This window comes from Stigmatopora nigra, unplaced genomic scaffold (genome assembly GCF_051989575.1).
Source record: "Stigmatopora nigra isolate UIUO_SnigA unplaced genomic scaffold, RoL_Snig_1.1 HiC_scaffold_25, whole genome shotgun sequence".
Taxonomy (NCBI): domain Eukaryota; kingdom Metazoa; phylum Chordata; class Actinopteri; order Syngnathiformes; family Syngnathidae; genus Stigmatopora; species Stigmatopora nigra.
Genome location: NW_027551604.1, coordinates 1,431,270 through 1,452,989, shown reverse-complemented (window position 1 = coordinate 1,452,989; position 21,720 = coordinate 1,431,270). Strand labels below are relative to the sequence as shown.

The window sequence follows — 21,720 nt, the reverse complement described above, 5'->3', positions numbered from 1 at the left end:
AGACTAAATTGAATCGGCCTGCTTAGGTGGAAAAGTGCAATAATTTATTATAATTTTTAATCATTTTTATATTATATAAAAGACTTCACTGTCTTCTTCTGTCTATATAAATAATGTCTATATAATAATGTCTATATAATAATGTCTATATAATAATGTCTATATAATAATGTCTATATAATAATGTCTATATAATAATGTCTATATAATAATGTCTATATAAATAATGTCTATATAAATAATGTCTATATAAATAATGTCTATATAAATAATATCTATATAAATAATATCTATATAAATAATATCTATATAAATAGTCTATATAAATAATGTTAATTTGTTTATATATGTTTTTGTTCATAAGATTAGGAATGTATAAATGGTATTACTATAAAATTATACTATTGACATATTATTATGAGACAAAAAAAGCATAAATAATAGTTTTTAAAACCATTTTTTGGTTGTATTTTGAAGTTTTGGATCTAATTTTGCTGATTACAATGTTTACAATTGTTGATAATATAGCGATTGAGGAAATTTGTGTATTTTTTGCAGGTGCATGTCATGCGTGGCTAGTCCGTGGGTATGCCAATGGAATACGGGTGACCACACCTGCGGTGACGGCGACAACAACGCACCCGCAGCCCACATCATCAAGCACCGACAGGTTTGTTGGCTTTTCTTACAAAAAAGTTTCTAAAACGGCAACCGAAAAGTCATTAAAAAAAAACGGCAAAAGTAATCCCCGCTATCAGTCGTCGTCATCTTACAGGACATTTATTGTAGGCTGCGTCAATTTACAAGTCAGCAGATTTTCGCTTTGATATGCTTCCAATCTGTGGCGGCAAATGAGATTCTCCGTTACAATGCATTGTGGCTGTAATTTAGGAAGGCTAACGTGGTTAGCGCCTTTTTAATGGGTTAAGGGGAATCCGAAATTGAAATAAGAATAAGGAAATGCATTTATTTTTTGGGGTATTTTTGTAACTTGGATCTTTTTTTGTATCTTGAGTCAATCATTTTGATATAAAAAGAATATGTAACCTTAACAAAGTCACAAATTACTAGTGGTTTCATAGTACTAAAATGTGTTTAATAGTACTGAAATGTGTTTATTAGTACTAAGATGTGTTTAATATTACTGAAATGTGTTTAATAGTACAAAAATGTGTTTAGAAGTACTAAAACATGTTTTATAGTACCAAAATATGTTTAATAGTACTAAAATGTGTTTAATAGTACTCAAATTTAAAAAAAATACTCGTATCTCAAGACAAACATTTGCTCCAAATTTCACTCATATCTCAAGATAAATGTTTGTCCAAATTTTTACTCGTATCTCATGACAAATATTTGCTCCAAATTTTACTCTTATCTCAAGATAAATATCTGCTCCAAATTGTACTCGTATCTCAAGATAAATATCTGCTCCAAATTTTACTCGTATCTCAAGATTAACATTTGCTAAAAAAATTACTCGTATCTCAAGACATTTGTGCCAAATTTTACTTGTATCTCAAGACAAACATTTTCTCCAAATTTTACTCGCATCTAAAGATAAATATTTGCTCCAAATTTGACTTGTATCTCAAAACAAATATTTACTCCAAATTTTACTCGTATCTCAAATTGCTCGTATGTCGGGGGACTCCCTATGTCGAGGTATGACTGTATTAATTTGGGATTTATTTATTGTGGTCACCTAGGGAGCGGAATGCCCTCGATTTGAGAATCCAGACCCCATGCTGATCCCGGTGGGTTTCAAGAAGTCCATTGGCTTCGAAGGCATCAAATTGGACCTTTACCAGGTACGTTACGTCTGAAAGCGACCGGAAATCGCTTCAAAACGAGACCCATCTTGTCCATCTTGTCCATCTCAGGGACGGGTTTTCACCATCGGGACGGAACTCATGAAGAACGTGGAAGAAGAGGTCAAACTGGACAATGAAGCCTTTTACAGTTTCAGTGGATTCAATGTGAGTTGGATTACTTTTTAATACTGTTTAATGCTGTTTCATTATAGAAGCTAGTATACATATATATAAAATTTCGTTTTAGTCAAACATATGGTTCCATTTTAATTTGTTGTCAAGAAAATGTGAAATTAGTTTTTAACTTATGTATTGGCCCGAATATAAGACTGTTTTTTTTGCATTGAAAAAGTGTGGCTCGTCTTGAATTCGGGTTTTAGACATTATTCCCTTTCGCAACTCTAGGTGGCGCCAGATATATTTAAAGCGAATGCTGAACACTGATGTTTGTAATAAATTGCAGTTATTGCAATTTTGTAGATTAGTTCATTTACATATAAAAAATATGCAATTTTAATTCTTCTAATTAAATTAAATAACTTATATTGAAATAAACATTTTTTGCATGATTTAAATGATGCAAAATAACCAATTTTTTTTCTACAATAAATTATATTGTTATATTATATTATGTTATAATCATTTGTTTCAAATGTACTGTCATTATTTTATATCTAAAAAATCAATTTAATATTTCAAAAAGTCTTATTTCAAACTTCTGGAAAAAAGGGGGTCGTCTTATATTCGGGATCATCTTATATTCAGGCCAATACGGTTTATGTACATGTTTTTAACGTTTTTTAAGTATGATTAAAAACCTAAAGTGTATCATTATTATATATTGCACCATTCCTAACATAGCTAATAATTGAATCAGATTATTCTTTATGATTTTCAGTAATTGACGTGCAATCCATTTTGACTATCGTCCGTCCCTCCCATTCGAAATGGATTGGCCGCCAATGAGTTCATAATCTTACACCATTGTTTTTTTTTTCTCCTTTTCAGTTTTCCTACGACAAATCTCCAGAGACCAACGTTGTTCTTTACGTGAAGGATAAAGAACTGGGCAAGAAGATGGACAGCACATTAAACGGTACGTTGGCGCATTTAATTGAGTGTTGGCGCAGCCCAGAGTTTTTTTACCTGTCAAATCGATGGTTGCTTTCATGGCTATTGACGCGTGTAGTCATCACTTTCAATTTCAAACTTCTCTACCCTCCCATTGATGACTTGACTCGTCCATTATTGACCTTTTCAACAACAATCCGAGACTAAGAATTGATATATTTTAATAATTTTTTAGGTATTTGATATTCTTTTCAAATTTTGCCATGTTTTGGCCATTAAAAAATATTGTCACAAGGCTCGCGGGGGGTGCAGGAGCCTACCTTAGCCGACTTTGGGGAAAAAGATGGACACCTTGATTCAGCCAATCACAAGGCACGAAGAGACAAAGGACAACCAATCATAGCTAGGGATAATTTAGCATACAATTAGCCTAGCTTACATGTTTTTGGAATGTGGGAAAACCCACACAAGGACCCACCTGGGATCGAACCCTCGACCCCAGAACTGTGAGGCCAATGCGCTAACCACTTATTTGCAGTTATTATTTTTTTTCATAATTGGATTTTTGGTATTAATTTTTACCATTCGATATAAATGGACATTTTCTAAATGCCATTTATTCAATTTAAAACAAATACAGTAATCCCTCAATTATCACGTATTTGCTTTACGCAAATTCGCTACATCGTGATTTTTTTTCACTGTTGTTTTCAAATGTTTTCATAAAAATATGAAATTCCACGCTGAAACTTGTAGGTGGAAGCTACTTTTACAACTAAGATTCAGTGCTTAAGAAAACAAAAGTTATAATAGCCTCCCGACTACCATTGGTTCAAAGTGTGTCCTCTGTAAATTGGACAGATGGGCGGGGCCTGCACAAGATAGGATACATATAAAAAAGTGCATCCGTTAACAGTACATATGAAACATAGACAGAAAAAAGGACTAAAGTATTAACATACTCATTACTCATCATTTAAGTAAAAAGTATAAACTACAAAGTAAAGTAAGTAAAGGAATGTATTAAGAAAAATTAAAATGTCATTTAAAAAAAGATAGAAGGGCTGTAAAACACCAAAAACAAATAAGAGTGGACACAGCTACTGACACTGGCTTCCGCGTGACGGCGCCATCTTGGTGTAAAAATAAAAAATGAAAAAAAAATAAGAAAAAAAAGATTTAAAAAATTGGACAATGTCGATGGGCCGGATTAAAAAGCCTATCGGGCCCATATGTAGCCCGCGGGCCATACTTTTACCACACCCGGTCTAGCCCCATTGATGACAACCAATGAGATCACTGTAAGGTTTGAAAAAAATGAATACAAATAACAAAATCATAACATTCTTTATGTTTCAGTCACGTTGTACAATTGCTCGGTGGGACGTGAGGACTGCAGTTTGTGCAAAAACGCCGACCTGAAATATCGTTGCGTGTGGTGCGCCAAACACAAGGCGTGCGTGTACGAGCAACTCTGCGTGCCCGACCTGCACGACGCCGAAGACCCCCACGACGCCGAGTGCCCCGCCCCCCGCATCACCGACGTGAGTGGTTCCTATTCGTCTGTGTGATTAGTGAAAAGAAGGCGTCGACTTCCAGGATTGGATTTCCAATTGGAGCGGTTCATTATTAAGTGTTGCCCTTGGCTGGAAGGAGAAGTTAATTGGATGTGGTCTTAAATTGGGTAAAAAATGGATGGGGAAGGGAAGGGTTTGTTAAGGGAGCAAAACTCAAAGTATTGGGGAAGTGTTTCCATTGTGTGGGTTGGAAAATTAGTGGGTTGTGTGTTGGGTTCGCAGCTTTGGGGTCATGGGTTTGAATACAGGTTGGTGCATATGTGTGGAGTTGGTCGGTTCGCTCTGGGCTTTTGTGGTTTTTTTCGGGGTACTCCGTTTTTTTTCCCACAACCCAAAAAGGGCGGGTTTGCAAATCTATTGTTATAATTTAAATATATTTGTTTCAGGTGTACTGTTATTATTTTGTTTATAAAAAATGAATTTGGTGTTCAAAAAGTATTTTTTTGAACTTGGAAAAGAGAGGGTCTTATTTTTGGGGTCGTCTTATATTTGGGGTTGTCTTATATTCGGGGTCGTCTTATATTTGGGTTTGTCTTATAGTTGGGTTCGTCTTTTTGGGGGGTTTGTCTTATATTTAGGTTTGTTTTATATTTGGGTTTGTCTTATATTTGGGTTCGTCTTTTTGGGGGGTTTGTCTTATATTTAGGTTTGTTTTATATTTGGGTTTGTCTTATATTTGGGTTTGTCTTTTCTTGGGTTTGTCTTATATTTAGGTTCGTCTATTTTGGGTTTGTCTTATATTTAGGTTTGTCTTATAATCAGGGTTATCTTATATTTGGTTTTGTCTTATATTTGGGTGCATCTTTGTTTGGGTTTGTCTTATATTTAGCTTTGTCTTTTTGGGGTTTGTCTTATATTTAGGTTTGTCTTATATTTGGGTTTGTCTTATATTTGGGTTTGTCTTATATTTGGGTTTGTCTTTGTTTGGGTTTGTCTTATATTTAGGTTTGTCTTATATTTAGGTTTGTCTTATATTTAGGTTTGTCTTATAATCAGGTCGTCTTATATTCGGGGGCGTCTTATATTCGGGGTCGTCTTATTTTCGGGCTCGTCTTATTTTCGGGGTCGTCCTATTTTCGGGGTCGTCTTATTTTTGGGTTTGTCCTATATTCAGTTTTGTCTTATATTCGGGGTCGTCTTATATTCAGGCCGATTTATATGCATTATACGACAATTTCCCCCTAAAAAATAAAAATAATAAGTTTTTTTTCTTTGGTCCCCCCATCGCAGATCATTCCCCGCTTCGGCCCCCTGCAGGGCGGCATCGCCATCACCATCCGAGGCTCCAACCTGGGAATCCGCAAAGAGGACATTGAACGCATCACGGTGGTCGGTGAGCCCTGCGTTCACCAGCAGGACAAGTACTCCGTCTCCACCAGGTCTGTTTTTTTTATCTCACCCAAATAGACTTTTTTTCTGGGAACAACATTAAAAGATAATGAGAAGAAAGTCATTATGGGAGATTGTAATAAGGCATTTATTTGGGAGTCAAATCTATATATTGTATTTTTAGATGAAGGCTCACAAATGTTGTTAGGAAGAAAGCCAAAACATTACAAGTTTAAAAAAAAAAAAACATTTTAAGATGGTGTCAAGTGAGTACAAAAATAATGCAAAAATAAAATGATGGCTGCAGTGAAGTGAAACAAAAATGGAGGATAATGCAAATCCACAGAATCCAATGAGCGACGCGGGTGTGCTGGTAAACTTGCCCGAGCCAATCAATCATTTCAATATGACTGCGGATGAATTCGGGCCATCTTTCCACCTGCAAATGTGCAGATACGCATTCAAAAGTGCTCCTGAAAATATGGCCGCCGCCACCGCTGCTGATGGATGGCCACCCCCAAAAAATTTGATGCATTTCACTCGCAAAGGTGTCATAAAAATGGAGCATGATGGGATCATTCTAGAGGAGAGTTGCAAGTGGTGCCATTTGCCGACCGGTGACACCATTTTGGGGGGTTTTGTGGCCACATCTTGTGTATACACATGCATATACACATACATATACACATATATATACACATACATATACACATACATATACACATACATATACACATACATATACACATACATATACACATACATATACACATACATATACACATATATAGACATACATATACACAAATATACACGTATACACATTTATACACATAGATACATACATATATGTACACATATACAGATACATATATACATATATACACAGACATATACAAATATACACATACATATACACATACATGTATGTACACATACATATACACAAATATACACATATACACACATATACACATACATATACACAAATATACACATATACACACATATACACATACATGTATGTACACATACATATACGCAAATATGCACAAAAACACATTCATGTATGTACACATACACATATACACATATACACGTATACACGTATATACACATACACAAATATACACATATACACATATACACGTATACACGTATATACACATATATACACATATACACATACATATACACATACATATACACATACATATACACATACATATACACATACATACACATACATACACATACATACACATACATACGCATACATACGCATATATACGCATATATACACATGAATACACATGTGTACACACAAATACACATATGTACACATTAATACACATCTATACACATATATACACATATATACACATACATACACATACATACACAAACATACACAAACATACACATACATACACATACATACACATACATACACATACATACACACACATACACACATATACACACATATATACACATAAATACACATAAATACACATAAATACACATAAATACACATATATACAAATATATACACATGTACACATATACACATATATACACATAAATACACATATATACACTTACATACACATCATCTATTCACATATATACACATACATACACATCTATACACATATACACACATATATATACTCACACATAAGCAAAAGAACACTACATGACCTCCACTCTACTTTGTAAATGTTCAATACTGCATGGATCAAAACACGAGACTCATTTCTGCAAATAAATCCGTTTCTTAATTCCGACTTTTTTTCCCTCCCCAGCGTGGTGTGCGAAATCGGCCCCGTGGCGCCCGACACGCAGTACTGGGGCAAAGTTGACGTGGAGGTGAAAGGCGGGAAGAGAGGAACTTCCAACATGTTCTTTACCTACAGGGTAAGCAAGCGCCATGGAGGCGGAGCTTTGGGTTGGCATATTTAACAGTATTGTCCCAGTTCAAGTACTACAATGGTAGTGCACTGTATTTGTAGCCAAGGAAGGACAGTAATACCACTGTAAAAAGTGTCAAATTGAGGGAAATGTGTGATCTGTGTGGGAAAATGTTTTACCCGAATATTTTTCCGCAAATAACCCGCACATTGTCGTCACCAGAACCCCATCCCAGAGGCCGTGACCCCCCGCCGAGGGCCGAGAGCCGGTGGTACCCTCATCACCATCACCGGGCGATTTCTGGACACGGGTAGTAAGGATGACATCCGGGTCACCGTGGGAGACGTGGACTGCGCTGTGTAAGGATTTTTATGACGGAAATATTTTATGTTTCAGAATTGGTACGTTTTTTTTCTGAGGGTTGTATACAAGAAAAATCAATTTCTGGTTTTGGATTTTTCTTGATAAAACCAAACAGTCCAGCAAAATAAAGTTAGGAGATTTAAAAGAAATTCAGCTAACAGTTAAATGTTGATTGTTTTTGAAGACTTGTTTTGTGGCAAAAAAATTAGGATTGTTTTTTCAGGATTTTTGATGCAAACTGCCACAAAAAAGGCATCGTGACAAAAAAATGGATATTTTTCCTGGAATTTTTGCTCAAATTGCAACAAAAAAAAGCATTTTGGCAAAAAAATTGAATATTTTTCCTGGAATTTTTGCTCAAACTGCCACAAAAAAGCATCGAGGCAAAAAATTGGAATATTTTTACTGGAATTTTTGCTCAAATTGCAACAAAAAAAGCATTTTGGCAAAAAAATTTAATATTTTTCCTGGAATTTTTGCTCAAATTGCCACAAAAAAAGCATCGTGGCAAAAAATTGGAATATTTTTACTGGAATTTTTGCTCAAATTGCCACAAAAAAAGCATTGTGAAAAAAAAAATTGGAATATTTTTCCTGGAATTGTTGCTCAAACTGCAACAAATTAAGCATTGATTTATTAGGATTTTTTGTAAGGATTTTTAGGCACAAACAGCAAACAAAATGTATTTTGACGCCACTGATCCTTTTCCCTTCCTGTTTTGACAGAGAGCACTTTGGGGAAGAAATCACCTGCAGGACGGGAAGGTATCGGGGTGATAAGGTGCCCTCTGACCCGTTAACTGTCACCGTGAAGTATGGCAGGATCGCTGTGACGCACGTCCGCAGTGCCTTTCGATTCTTGGAAAATCCTTCCGTGCTGGACTACAATCCCAAAACTAGTTTTGTTTGGTGAGAGCATAACTAACTAACTAACTTATTCTAATGTGAAAAAAAACACCGTCTTATACTCGGGGGGCCATTACAAAGGCTAGTTTTTCCAAACAACTCATTTCAAATTAAAATCAAGTCATATTATTGCCTTAAATATAAAAAATCAAAAGCTTTAAGATTAAGATTGATTTTTTAATTTAAATAATTTTCTGTAAAAACATACTTTAAACAAAATCCCATTCAAAAGTTGTTATACAGCATCCACAATTTGAAATTATCCAAAAACGTTTAAAATATGCATAAAACAAGATTGATTTAAAAAAAATGTTCTTTAAAAACATCAGGTTCAAATTTTATTATACATAAGATACAGGAAAATTGTACAAAATAATCAAAAAAAAATGTATAAAATACAGGGAAATTGTACAAAATTGTACAAAATGATCAAAAAACATATAGAATACAGGAAAATTGTCCAAAACGATTAAAAAAACGTATCAAATACAGGATAATTGTACAAAATGATTAAAAAAACATATAAAATACAGGAAAATTATACAAAATTGTAAAAATGATTAAAAAAACATAAAATACAGAAACATTCTACAAAATAATCTAAAAACCTAAGTTACAGGAAAGTTTTACAAAATGATCAAAAAACATATAGATTACAGATAAATTGTACAAAATTATCCAAAAAAACGTCTAAAATACAGGAAAATTGTACAAAATGATCAAAAAATTACGTATAATATACAGGAAAATTGTACAAAATGATTAAAAAAACTTATAAAATACAGAAAAAAATTACAAAACACAAGTTAACCGGTACCCATTTCTCTTACAGCGGCGGCAGAAACATCGTAGTGACTGGCTCGGGTTTTGACATCATCCAGAGAGCCATCTTGATGGTCCAAGGAGACAACTCCACATCCTTCGAGGTTAGCACTAGCATTAGCATTAGCATCTCCACACACTCCATTTCTACTTAAATCCCCCATAAATATCTTCCTCATCCTTCCTATCTCTTCCCCCCTGACAATCATCATTTCACCGCCTCTTACTCCAACTCAGCCAAAACTCCGGCTCCGGCACCCCCCGCGATCCTAACAGTTCACAAAATAAATGACTTCCCAAATCCTTCCCAATCTATAAATCCTAGAAAACCTGAAGGATTGCCGATAGCTGCCTTAAAAAAATAAATAAATAAAAAACGCGGCGCCCCAAAAGCTTAAAAAAATGGCGTCCAATCCGGAGAGGGCTACGGTGTTAGCGGCCGGCGCTAAGCAGCAAAAAAATGTTGATCGTTTCCTTTTCAGAGCTCCTTTTAATGCGGGTATTAAGGTTTGCGGGAGATTACGCGGCGGTGTTGCGCTTTTTTATCGCCGGCGACTCTTCTGGAGACGGAAAAAAAATGGCTGAGATGTTTTTTTTTATCTGAAAAGCTTCGGCCAATCACCTTCTTAAGCCACTTATATGTTTTACGGACAATATTTTGGCAGATGTAAACGCGTGGAATTCATTGTTGCTCAGCTTCTTGAATTTTTTTATTTTTTTTTTTTAACCGCCGGCTGAACAAATCAGCATTTTGAGAGGTTTGACTTTTTGGTGGAAAAAGAATAAAAACTAAATAACCTGAAGGGAGTTTCGTGGCAGGGTGTGAAATTTGATAGGAATGGTTTATCCTGAGGAGGGAAGACCACAAAATCATGTAAAGAAGCGTTTTGAGTGTTTTGTGTAGGTTGATGGATGGATAGTACAGTTCAGTTGTATTTAACTTTGACGTCTGAAATTCATGGTTTTTAAAGGTAATTTTGGCTTCACTTTTGAATGCTTTCCAATTAAATTGTTCCCCAAAAAAATATTAATTTAAGAAAAAAAAACTACTTATTAAATCTTTTCCCCCAAAAATAATATTTTATATTTTTGACAAATGTTTTCCCCCATAAAATATTATCTTTTTTTATTTATATTTCTTAAACCTTTAAAAAATATATTAAATACCCCCCCCAAAAAGGTACTTATATATTTTCCTAAAAAAAACTATTTATTAAATCTTTAAAAAAAAACTATTGATTAAATATTTTCCCCAAAAAATACTATCTATTAAATCTTTTCCGCCAAAAAATACTATCTATTACATCTTTTCCATCAAAAAATACTATTCAATAAATATTTTCCCCCAAAAAAACTTTATTAAATATTTTCCCCCAAAAAATACTATCTATTAAATCTTTTCCACCAAAAAATACTATTCAATAAATCTTTTCCCCAAAAAAACTTTATTAAATATTTTGCCCCCAAAAACTATTTATTAAATAAATAGTTTTTTGGGGTAAAATATTTAATAAAGTTTTTTGGGGGAAAAAGATTTATTGAATAGTATTTTTTAATCTTTCCCCCAAAAAAACGATTTATTGAATCTTTTCCACCAAAAAATACTATTTATTAAATCTTTTCCCCCAAAATTCTTTATTAAATTCTTTCCCCCAAAAAACTATTGATTGAATCTTTCCACCAAAAAATACTATTTATTAAATCTTTTCCCCCAAAATTCTTTATTAAATTTATTCCCTCAAAAAATATTTATTAAATATTTTCCCCCAATAAATTATTAAATATTATCCCAAACATTATTTATTAAATATTTTCCCGCAAGAAATTATTAAATATTATCCCAAACATTATTTATTAAATATTTTCCCGCAAGAAATTATTAAATATTATCCCAAACATTATTTATTAAACCTTTTCCAAAAAAAAACTATTTATTAAATCCCCCCCCCCCCAAAAAAAAAACATTTTTTCTATTTCCATCAGTGTTGTTGTAATTTTCAGATTTTCCATTAAATCGACTTACAATAACGTCATATTATTTATGTATATTGCTTTTTATAGTGTTAAATGAGTCAACAAAACAGATCACATCATCATCGCCTCTGATTAAAGCACGTCAATTTGAACTGTTCCGAGAGGCCTTTTAATGGCTTTTTTGGTGTTTTCAATCACCGGGCTAACGTTTTTTTTGTTGCTCACCCCGGCGGCTATTTCCAACTGTTCATAACTCTTTACGCGGAAAGATGCAAATGATTGTAGTTTTCATCATTTTGTGTGGGCAGGGCATGTCCGTGAAGTTTGATGTCTGGCCTTGAGACATTAAAGTCTTAATAACTCAGCTCCAAAAGGTCAGCTTGACAATTTTTTTTTCTTTCCGCCGGTGTTAATGGTCTCTTATTGCACTACTGCACCATACACCCACAATAAAATGTGTGTGTGGGACCAATACACAACTCTAGTCAAAATGTCAATCAAAACCGGACATTTTTATTTTTTTTAATAAGTGGTTAACACGTCGGCCTCGCAGTTCAGGGGTCCTGGGTTCGATTCCTGGTTTGGTCCTCACTGTGTGACGTTTGCATGTTTTTCCCAGGCTTATGTGGGTTTTTTCTGGGTATTTGAGTTTCCTCCCACATTGCAGGAATATAAAAATGAAGTATAAAATATAGGAAAATTTTACAAAATGATCAAAAAATGTATGAAATACAGGAAAATTGTACAAAATGATGAAAAAAGTGTGAAATACAAGAAAATTGTACAAAATGATCAAAAAACGTAGAAAATACAGGAAAATTGTAAAAAAGGAGAGAAAACAATGTATAAAATACAGTAAAATTGTTCAAAATGATCAAAAAAATGTATAAAATACAGGAAAATTGTACAAAATGATCAAAAAATATATAAAATACAAGAATTCTTCACAAAATGATCAAAAAATGTATAAAATACAGGAACATTTTACATAATGATCAAAAAATGTATAAAATACAGGAACATTTTACATAATGATCAAAAAAATGTATAAAATACAGGAAAATAGTACAAAATGATCAAAAAACATAAGAAAAAATACGGGAAAATTGTACAAAATGATCAAAAACGTATGAAATACAGGAAAATTGTACAAAATTATCAAAAAATATATAAAATACAGAAAAAAAATGTACAAAATCACCAAGACATTTATGAGATACAGGAAAATTGTACAAAATGATCAAAAAACGTATAAAATACAGGAAATTTGTACTAGATGATCAAAAAACGAATAAAATACAGGAAAATTGTACAAAATGATCAAAAAACATAGAATACAAGAATTAGTGTGAACTATCAGTCGGGATATAATGTACATAACCCGCTCTATATTTTTACAGTACAAATGGACGCCCGGTCTATTTAACGATGGCTAATAATCCGCCTCATATCCTTTTATGTCGGCGTTTTTTTTTCACTTATGCCGTTATATCGTTGCAGGTCGCCCACGAAAAGAACGACACGGTCATCCAGTTTCGCTCGCCGCCAATCAACGGCTCGCTAAGTCAGCTAGCCGCTACGTACATCAAGCTAGACAATTGGGATAAAGAACTCAAGGGATTTGACTACCACCCGGACCCGGTCTTCTACGAGCTACCTAAAACTGTCTTCACGGAGTCCAGCATGATAATCGTCAAGGTGAGTCACCGTTGCGTTTAAGGGCCCCAAAAAAATTGGAATCGGGATTGGAATCGGGAAAGAGTACGTTTTTTTTGTTGATTTTGTAGTTCTTGTTTTTGGCTCGATTTTTGTTTGCGAACTCAAAAATGGAAAAAAAAAGTTTGCCGTTGCGTTTAAGGACCCCAAAAAAATTGGAATCGGGAAAGAACACGTTTTTTTTGGTGATTTTGTAGTTCTTGTTTTTGGCTCTGTTTTTGTTTGCGGACTCAAAAAAGGAAAGAAAATGATTGCTGTTGCGTTTAAGGACCCCCAAAAATATTGGAATCAGGAAAGATTAAGTTTTATTGTTGATTTTGTAGTTCTTGTTTTTGGCTCTGTTTTTGTTTGCGGACTCAAAAATGGAAAGAAAATGATTGCTGTTGCGTTTAAGGACCCCCAAAAATATTGGAATCAGGAAAGAGTACGCTTTTTTGTTGATTTTGTAGTTCTTGTTTTTGGCTCTGTTTTTGTTTGCAAATTCAAAAATGGAAGAAAATAGGTCGACGTTGCGTTTAAGGACCACAAAAAAAATTGGAATCGGGAAGTGTACGTTTTTTTGTTGATTTTGTAGTTATTGTTTTCGGCTGGGTTTTTTTTTTTTTTTTTTTTACAAACTCAAAAATGGAAAGAAATAGGTCACTGTTGCATTTAAGGACCCCCAAAAAATTGGAATCCAGAAATGTGCGTTTTTTTTTGTTGCTTTTCTAGTTCTTTTTTTGGCTCCGTTTTTGTTTGCAAACTCAAAAATGGAAGAAAAAAAATAAGTCGGTGTTGCGTTTAAGGACCCCCCAAAAAATAGGAATCGGGAAAGAGTAAGTTTTTTTGTTGATTTTCTTGTTCTTGTTTTTGGCTCCGTTTTTGTTTGCGAACTCAAAAATGGAAAGAAAAAACAAAATACTTTTTTTTTTGTAATTCCAATTGCGGCTATGATTGCGTAACAGACATGTTTTTGTTTATTTAAACTTTTTAAGGGTGATTGTTTGTGAGTGTTCTCTGCAATTAGACAATAACATTCCATTTTTAGCCTCATGATTCAAGTTAAAAAATTAATTCGAAGGAGTGACAAGGCAGAAATAAGTCGGCATTTTGATGCCTTTTGGGATTTCTTGGCGAATTGGTCTTTTTTTTGTATGACTTGGAAGGAAAGGGATTATCGTTAAAAACAATTTAAATCAAGTCAGAAAATAACATGCTGCATTAAACTCTGAGGATTAAATGGCAGATTTGAAGTCAATGCATAATTACTTGTATCTATAAATATTATGTTTGTGCATTTTTCAGCTCTGGATGTATTTATGTTAGTATTTTAGAAACTTAAAAACAAGCATATTGTTAAAACTTGCAAAATAGTTGATATCACAAACAAAACTTTTTGATCTGAATTTTTTACTTTAACTTTTGTCCACTAAATTCACTCATTTGGGTCTGGAGTCAGATAATCTATCAAAACCTAGGCTAGATGGACCCGTGACTGGTCGCCAGCCTCCCACAAAGCACCAAAACGCTCCAAAACCATCTTGACCCGAATATAAGACGATGTTTTTTTGCTTCGAAATAAGACTGAAAAATATCAGTCGTCTTAGAATCGGTTTCTTGACATTTAACACATTTGTAACACCAGATGGAGCCAGATTCTTTTAAAGCAAATGCGGAACACTAATATTTAATTGAATTGAATTGAATGACTTTATTGTCATTATACAAGTATAATTACATTTAAAGCTTCAGCCTGATGTGCACACAAAAATAATAAATACATAATAAATAAGTACCGTATTTTCACAGCTATAAGGCGCACTGGATTATAAAGCGCACCCTCAATGAATGACATTTTTCCCATGTATAAGGCGCACTGTCTATTTTGGAGAACATTTAAGACTTTTAAGTGCGCCTTATAGTCGTGAAAATACGGTAGTCAAATTAGAGTACATTTTTATATGTAAATGTTCACTTATTAAGATGTTTTAAACATTTTTGCATGATTCCAACAAGGCAAAATGACAATTTTCTTCTAAATATGTTTTTAGAATCTTTTTTTTCAGATGTACTATCATTTTTTATGCTTTTTTGAAACTTGAGTGTTAAAAAAAGATGTAGTCGTCTTATATTCGGGTCCATACAATATTTCAAGCCATTCAAATTATGTCCACAATAACTTGTAGACGGTTCAAAATAGTTTCCAAGAAAGAAATTGTGAAACAAAAAGAAAATAGCTGACATCCCAAACCCCAAAAACATAAGTGTTTGTTTTTGTTGTTTTTTGTTGTTTTCAATTTAGCTGTGCGGTTGTTGACACTTACGTTTTTCACCCCGGGAAGAAGCAATTTATCTCGCTCAACAAAAAGCAGTAAATAAGTCGCATAAAATCATATTAAAGGCCAAACTGCCTTTTTTTTCCTGACACTTTTGCCTTTTCAAATGACAAGGACGCATTTAATTAGCTTCCATTTTTAGCCAACTGGAAATGTTGTTGTTTAAAATCTCGAAGATTCTGTCATTGTTCCTAATGGTTGTCGTCTGGTAGGGGCGGGGCTTCTTGAAGGCCATGACGGCCAAGGAGGCTCAAGGATTCGTAGGTGACGTTCCCTGTGTGGTCAACACTCTCCAAGACGAGAAGTTGTTCTTAGACCCGCCTTCAAGGAAACCCAGCGCTCGTTCCAGGAGACAACGGCGCGACACTTCGCCCAAGCTTCTCGACCTCACGGTTAGAAACTGTTTTGAGTCCAAAATGTGCCGCGGTTAATATCTAAGTACTGTTTAATATTTAAGTACTGTTGAAAACAGTAGATATTTAGATATGAAACTCTCGCTCATGAATATAATTTTGAGAGCTGGTTTCAACAGTACTTAGATATTACAGTACTTAGATATTACAGTACTTAGATATTACAGTACTTAGATATTAAACAGTACTTAGATATTACAGTACTTAGATGTTAAACAGTACTTAGACATTACAGTACTTAGATATTAAACAGTACTTAGATATTAAACAGTACTTAGATACTAAACAGTACTTAGATACTAAACAGTACTTAGATATTTAAGAGTACTTAGATATTTAAGAGTACTTAGATATTTAAGAGTACTTCGATATTTAAGAGTACTTAGATATTTAAGAGTACTTGGATATTAAAGAGTACTTAGATATTAAAGAGTACTGAGATATTAAAGAGTACTTACATATTAAAGAGTACTTACATATTAAAGAGTACTTAGATATTAAAGAGTACTTGGATATTAAACAGTACTTGGGTATCAAACAGTACTTAGTTATTAAACAGTACTTAGATATTAAACAGTACTTAGATATTAAACAGTACTTGGGTATCAAACAGTACTTGGATATTAAACAATACTTAGATATTAAACAGTACTTGGATATTAAACAGTACTTGGATATTAAACAGTACTTGGGTATCAAACAGTACTTAGTTATCAAACAGAACTTAGATATTAAACAGTACTTAGATATTAAACAGTACTTAGATATTAAACAGTACTTAGATATTAAACAGTACTTAGATATTAAACAGTACTTGGGTATCAAACAGTACTTGGAAATCAAACAGTACCGTTATATTAAACAGTACTTATATATTAAACAGTACTTTGATATTAAACAGTACTTAGATATTAAACAGTACTTGGGTATCAAACAGTACTCAGATAATAAAACAGTACTTAGATATTAAACTCTCTCTCTCTTAAATATTAAACTCTCTCCCCTGGATATTAAACTCTCATAAATATATTTTTGAGAGCTGCTTTCAAGAGTAAACTCTCTGCTGTTCCATGGTGAATTTGTTCTCTCCACACCAGGCCACCAAGTTGCAGTACTTTGAAACACTCGGAGACCCCGCGGCAGTTCAGCATAAATAACACGGGCCAATTATGTCGATTCCCCACGCTTTGGCCGATTTTATCATTGGCCGTAGCCGAGTGAGTGTCTAAAAAGTGCTTAGTCATAAGATTCCAACCTTTCTTTTTGATGCGCTTTGTTCACAGATCAAGTTTGGCAAAGGGGAGTGGGTTGTGGGCTCCGTGCAGTACGAGAGCAAGAACGATTTGGCGCTCTACATTATCATCCCCGCCGTCATCGTGCCCATGTTGCTCATCATCGCCATCTCTGTCTACTGCTACAGGTGAGTACACACCTTTTTAGATGACACACAGTAACTGATTACCGTATTTTTGGACTATAAGTCGCACCTGAGTATAAGTCGCACCAGCCAAAAATGCATTTTTAATACGGGAAAGAATATATAAGTCGTACTGGGGTATAAAGCGCATTTTTGGGGTGAAATTATTTGATAAAATCCAAAAGGTAGCGGAAGATGCTAGCTAAAGCTAAACTTACCTAAGGGAAGGTAAAAGCTATGTGGCTGTAGGAGGAAATAAATACATGTCGCACTGGAGTATAAGGCGCATTTTTTGGGTAAAATGTTTTGATAAAATCCAAAAGGCGGAGGAAGATGCTACTTATCGTAGCGAAAGCTAAACTTCTGGACATGCTAAGGGAAGGTAAAAGCTATGTGGCTGTTGGAGGAAAAAAATACAAGGCGCACTGGAGTATAAGGCGCATTTTTGTGGGTAGATTTTTTTTAATAAAATCCAAAAGGCAGTGGAAGATGCTAGCTAAAGCTAAACTTTTGGACATGCTAAGGGAAGGTAAATGCTAAGCGGCTATAGGGGGAAAAAACAAGACATACTGGAGTATAAGGCGCATTTTTTGGGGTAATTTTTTTTGATAAAATCCAAAAGGCAGCAGAAGATGCTAGCTCGCGTAGCTAATGCTAAACTTCTGGACATGCTAATGTGGCTAATGTTTAATCATTATTATCTACTGTAAAAAATTCTCAATTTTTATACGAAAAAAAAGGCTTTGAATTTTCAACGAATTTGATTGGTTCGGAATTCCTGACATTTTAAATTCCACACTGCGTTATGCAAAATGTTTAAAAAAAAAATTAAAAAAAAGTACAGTGAACAAAGAAGAAAAATGATGTTAAATCATTCAAAAACAATTATTTTAATTGAAAAGATGAATTTTAATGACCAAATAAAGCCAAACCCATAAAATTTGTCATTAAATTTAGTCGTCAGGCGGTTTTAAAAGGCTCTTAAATTTTCGTGTTGAGAAATGTAGTCCATATTAATACGCAATACAATTTGTACCAAAAAAAGAAGAATATTATCTTTAAAATAGGAAAAAATAACACTAATTGCGGTTGAATCAGTGACCACATATTAAAAAAAACCCATTTAATAAAACAAACAGTAATCATGGCAAGAAACTGCAGCTTAAAAAGTCTTAATTCCTAAAACGAAAGAACCAATAAGAGCAGCGTCGTTAACCAAGTCAAATATTTGAACGCCGCCGCCACTCTTTATTCAACAAGAGGATTTCCAAAATGAGCTTTTTAACGGGAGGTAAAATCCGGACACTCTGGCTGAGTGTTTGCCAGAATTGCGTCGGGCTAATTCGGAATGACATATCCGTGTTTTTTTGTGCGTTTCTGTGTGTATTTACACAGGAGGAAGAGTCAACAAGCCGAGAGGGAGTACGAGAAGGTAAAACACCAACTGGAGAACTTGGAAGAAAGCGTACGAGACCGATGCAAGAAAGAGTTCACGGGTAGGCTACACAAATTGCTACACTTCAAATCGTGTATCACGTACCGTAGTTTCTCGCATATAAGTCGCATCCACGTATAAGCCGTACCCTTAAAATTTCCTTAAAATGGTTGCTTTTGACAATTTCTCTCGTATAAGCCGTACCCTTAAAATGGCCTTAAAATCGTTGAATTTGACAATTTCTCTCGTTAAGCCGTACCCTTAAAATGGCCTTAAAATCGTTGAATTTGACAATTTCTCTCGTTAAGCCGTACCTTTAAAATTGCCTTAAAATCGTTGAATTTGACATTTTCTCTCGTATAAGCCGTACCCTTAAAATGGACTCAAAATGGTTGCATTTGACAATTTCTCTCTTATAAGCTGTACCCTTAATATTGTCTTAAAATTGTTGAATTTTACAATTTCCCTCGTATAAGCCGCCACCTGATTTACAATTTTCATCTCTATCATTTACCGTACTTTTTCACATAATAGGGGCCTCCATAAATAAGCCGCACCCTTAAAATTGCCCTGAAATTGTAGAATTTTTTTCGTATAAGCCGCCAACTGATTCGCAATTTTCATTTCTGCCATTTACCGTATATTTTCTCACATATAAGCCGCCTCCGCCTATAAGCCGCGCCCTTAAAATTGCCTTAAAATCGTATAATTTTGCAATTTCTCTCGTATAAGCCGCCACCCGATTCACAATTTTCTCCTCTATCTTTTACCGTACTTTCTCACAAAATAGGCGCCTCCATAAATAAGCCGCACCCTTAAAATTGCCTTATAATCGTTGAATTTTACAATTTCTCTCGTATAAGCCGCCACCCGATTCAAAATTTTCATCTTTCGCATAATATCCGCCTCCCTGTATAAGCCACACCCTCCAAACTGCCTTAAAATGTTTGAATTTTACAATTTCTCTCGTATAAGCCGCTCCTTGATTCACAATTTTCACTTACATATTCATGGTTTTAATAGGGAGTGCAAATGTGTTACTTTGAAGGGAAAATCTTAAGAAAATCATTATACGTGTTTTTTATGAGATTCAGTTTCAATCAAAAGTATGGTCTGCTGAAAAGGGGTGTGGCCTGCACGTAGACAAATTCAAAAAGGAAGTCATGTGAGTAGTACAACCAGGAATTGTGTCCGTATTGGTCTAGTTTTCATCAAGTTTATGGGTGCAATAATAGCATGAGTTTATATGCTAGACGGTACACGAAGCTCCTCAGTTGACTTGGACTTAGTGCAGGTATGGGCAAACTACGGCCCGCGGGCCACACACGGCCCGCCAGGCTTTTTAATCCGGCCCGCCGACATTGTCCAAATAATTTTTTTTTTTTGTTTTTCCCCAAGATGGCGCTGTCACGCGGAAGCCAGTGGCAGTAGATGTGTCCACTCTTATTTGTTTTTCGTGTTTTACAGCCCCTTTATCTTCTTTAAATGACATTTTAATATTTCTTAATACATCCCTTTTTACTTTAATTTGTACTTTATATACTTTTTACTTTAATGATGAGTGATGAGTATGTTAATATTTAAGTCATTTTTTTTGTTAATGTTTCATATGTATTATAAACGGATGCACTTTTTTATATGTATCGTATCTTGTTCTGACCCGGCCCATCTGTCAAATTTTTAAAGTCAATGTGGCCCCCGGGCCCAAAAGGTTTGCCCACCCCTGACTTAGTGCATTTCGTGTGTGTGGCAGACCTAATGATCGAAATGGAGGACCACACCAACGACCTAAGCGAGGGTCGAATCCCCTTCCTGGACTACAAGACCTACACGGATCGTGTTTTCTTCCTGCCCTCCAAAGATGGCGCTAACGATGTGATGATTACGGGCAAGCTGGACATTCCCGAAGCGCGTCGGACTACCATCGCATTGGCGCTCAACCAGTTCTCCAACCTTCTCAACTCCAAGACTTTTCTTATTAATGTAAGAACACTTTTTTTAATTACATTTTTCAATGGCTACCACATTGGACTCACAGTTCTGGGGTCAAGGATTCAATCCCAGATGGGTCCTCAATGTATGGTGGAGTTAGTATGTTCTCCCCGGGCTTGCATGGGCTTTCTACGGGTACTCTGTTTTCCACCCACATTCCAAAAACATGCATGCTAGGCTAATTGAATGCTAAATTTCCTAACCCTAGCTATGATTGGTTGTCCTTTGTCTCCTGGTGCCTTGCGATTGGCCGGCCACCGATTCAGGGTGTCCCCCGGCTGGTGCCAGTAGTTAGCTAGGATAGGCTCCAGCACCCCCCCCCCCCCCCGCGACCCTTTTGAGGGTAAGTACATAAGTACATATGTATATATGTACATATGTATATATGTATATATGTATATATGTACATAAGTACATATGTATATATGTACATATGTATATATGTACTTATATGTATATATGCACTTATATGTATATATGTACTCATATGTATATATGTACTTATATGTATATATGTACTCATATGTATATATGTACTCGTATGTATATATGTACTCGTATGTATATATGTACTCGTATGTATATATGTACTTATATGTATATATGTACATATGTATATATGTGTATATATCGGTATTAAGTGTGAAATAATACATAATATAA

General features: G+C 34.6%; 1 protein-coding gene across 1 annotated transcript in view; it reads left to right on the top strand.

The window, feature by feature from the left end:
• Nucleotides 1-21,720, top strand: part of plxnb2b (plexin b2b) — a 212,354-nt gene that overhangs the window by 166,581 nt on the left and 24,053 nt on the right. Inside the window, exons 12-26 of the mRNA XM_077711073.1 lie at nucleotides 559-670; nucleotides 1,710-1,811; nucleotides 1,884-1,979; nucleotides 2,823-2,910; nucleotides 4,245-4,429; nucleotides 5,693-5,841; nucleotides 7,600-7,711; nucleotides 7,928-8,064; nucleotides 8,794-8,976; nucleotides 9,806-9,899; nucleotides 13,270-13,467; nucleotides 16,013-16,192; nucleotides 17,497-17,633; nucleotides 19,026-19,126; nucleotides 20,819-21,048. Coding sequence (XP_077567199.1) covers nucleotides 559-670; nucleotides 1,710-1,811; nucleotides 1,884-1,979; nucleotides 2,823-2,910; nucleotides 4,245-4,429; nucleotides 5,693-5,841; nucleotides 7,600-7,711; nucleotides 7,928-8,064; nucleotides 8,794-8,976; nucleotides 9,806-9,899; nucleotides 13,270-13,467; nucleotides 16,013-16,192; nucleotides 17,497-17,633; nucleotides 19,026-19,126; nucleotides 20,819-21,048 — 2,104 coding nt within the window. The remainder of the gene's footprint in view (nucleotides 1-558; nucleotides 671-1,709; nucleotides 1,812-1,883; nucleotides 1,980-2,822; nucleotides 2,911-4,244; nucleotides 4,430-5,692; nucleotides 5,842-7,599; nucleotides 7,712-7,927; nucleotides 8,065-8,793; nucleotides 8,977-9,805; nucleotides 9,900-13,269; nucleotides 13,468-16,012; nucleotides 16,193-17,496; nucleotides 17,634-19,025; nucleotides 19,127-20,818; nucleotides 21,049-21,720) is intronic.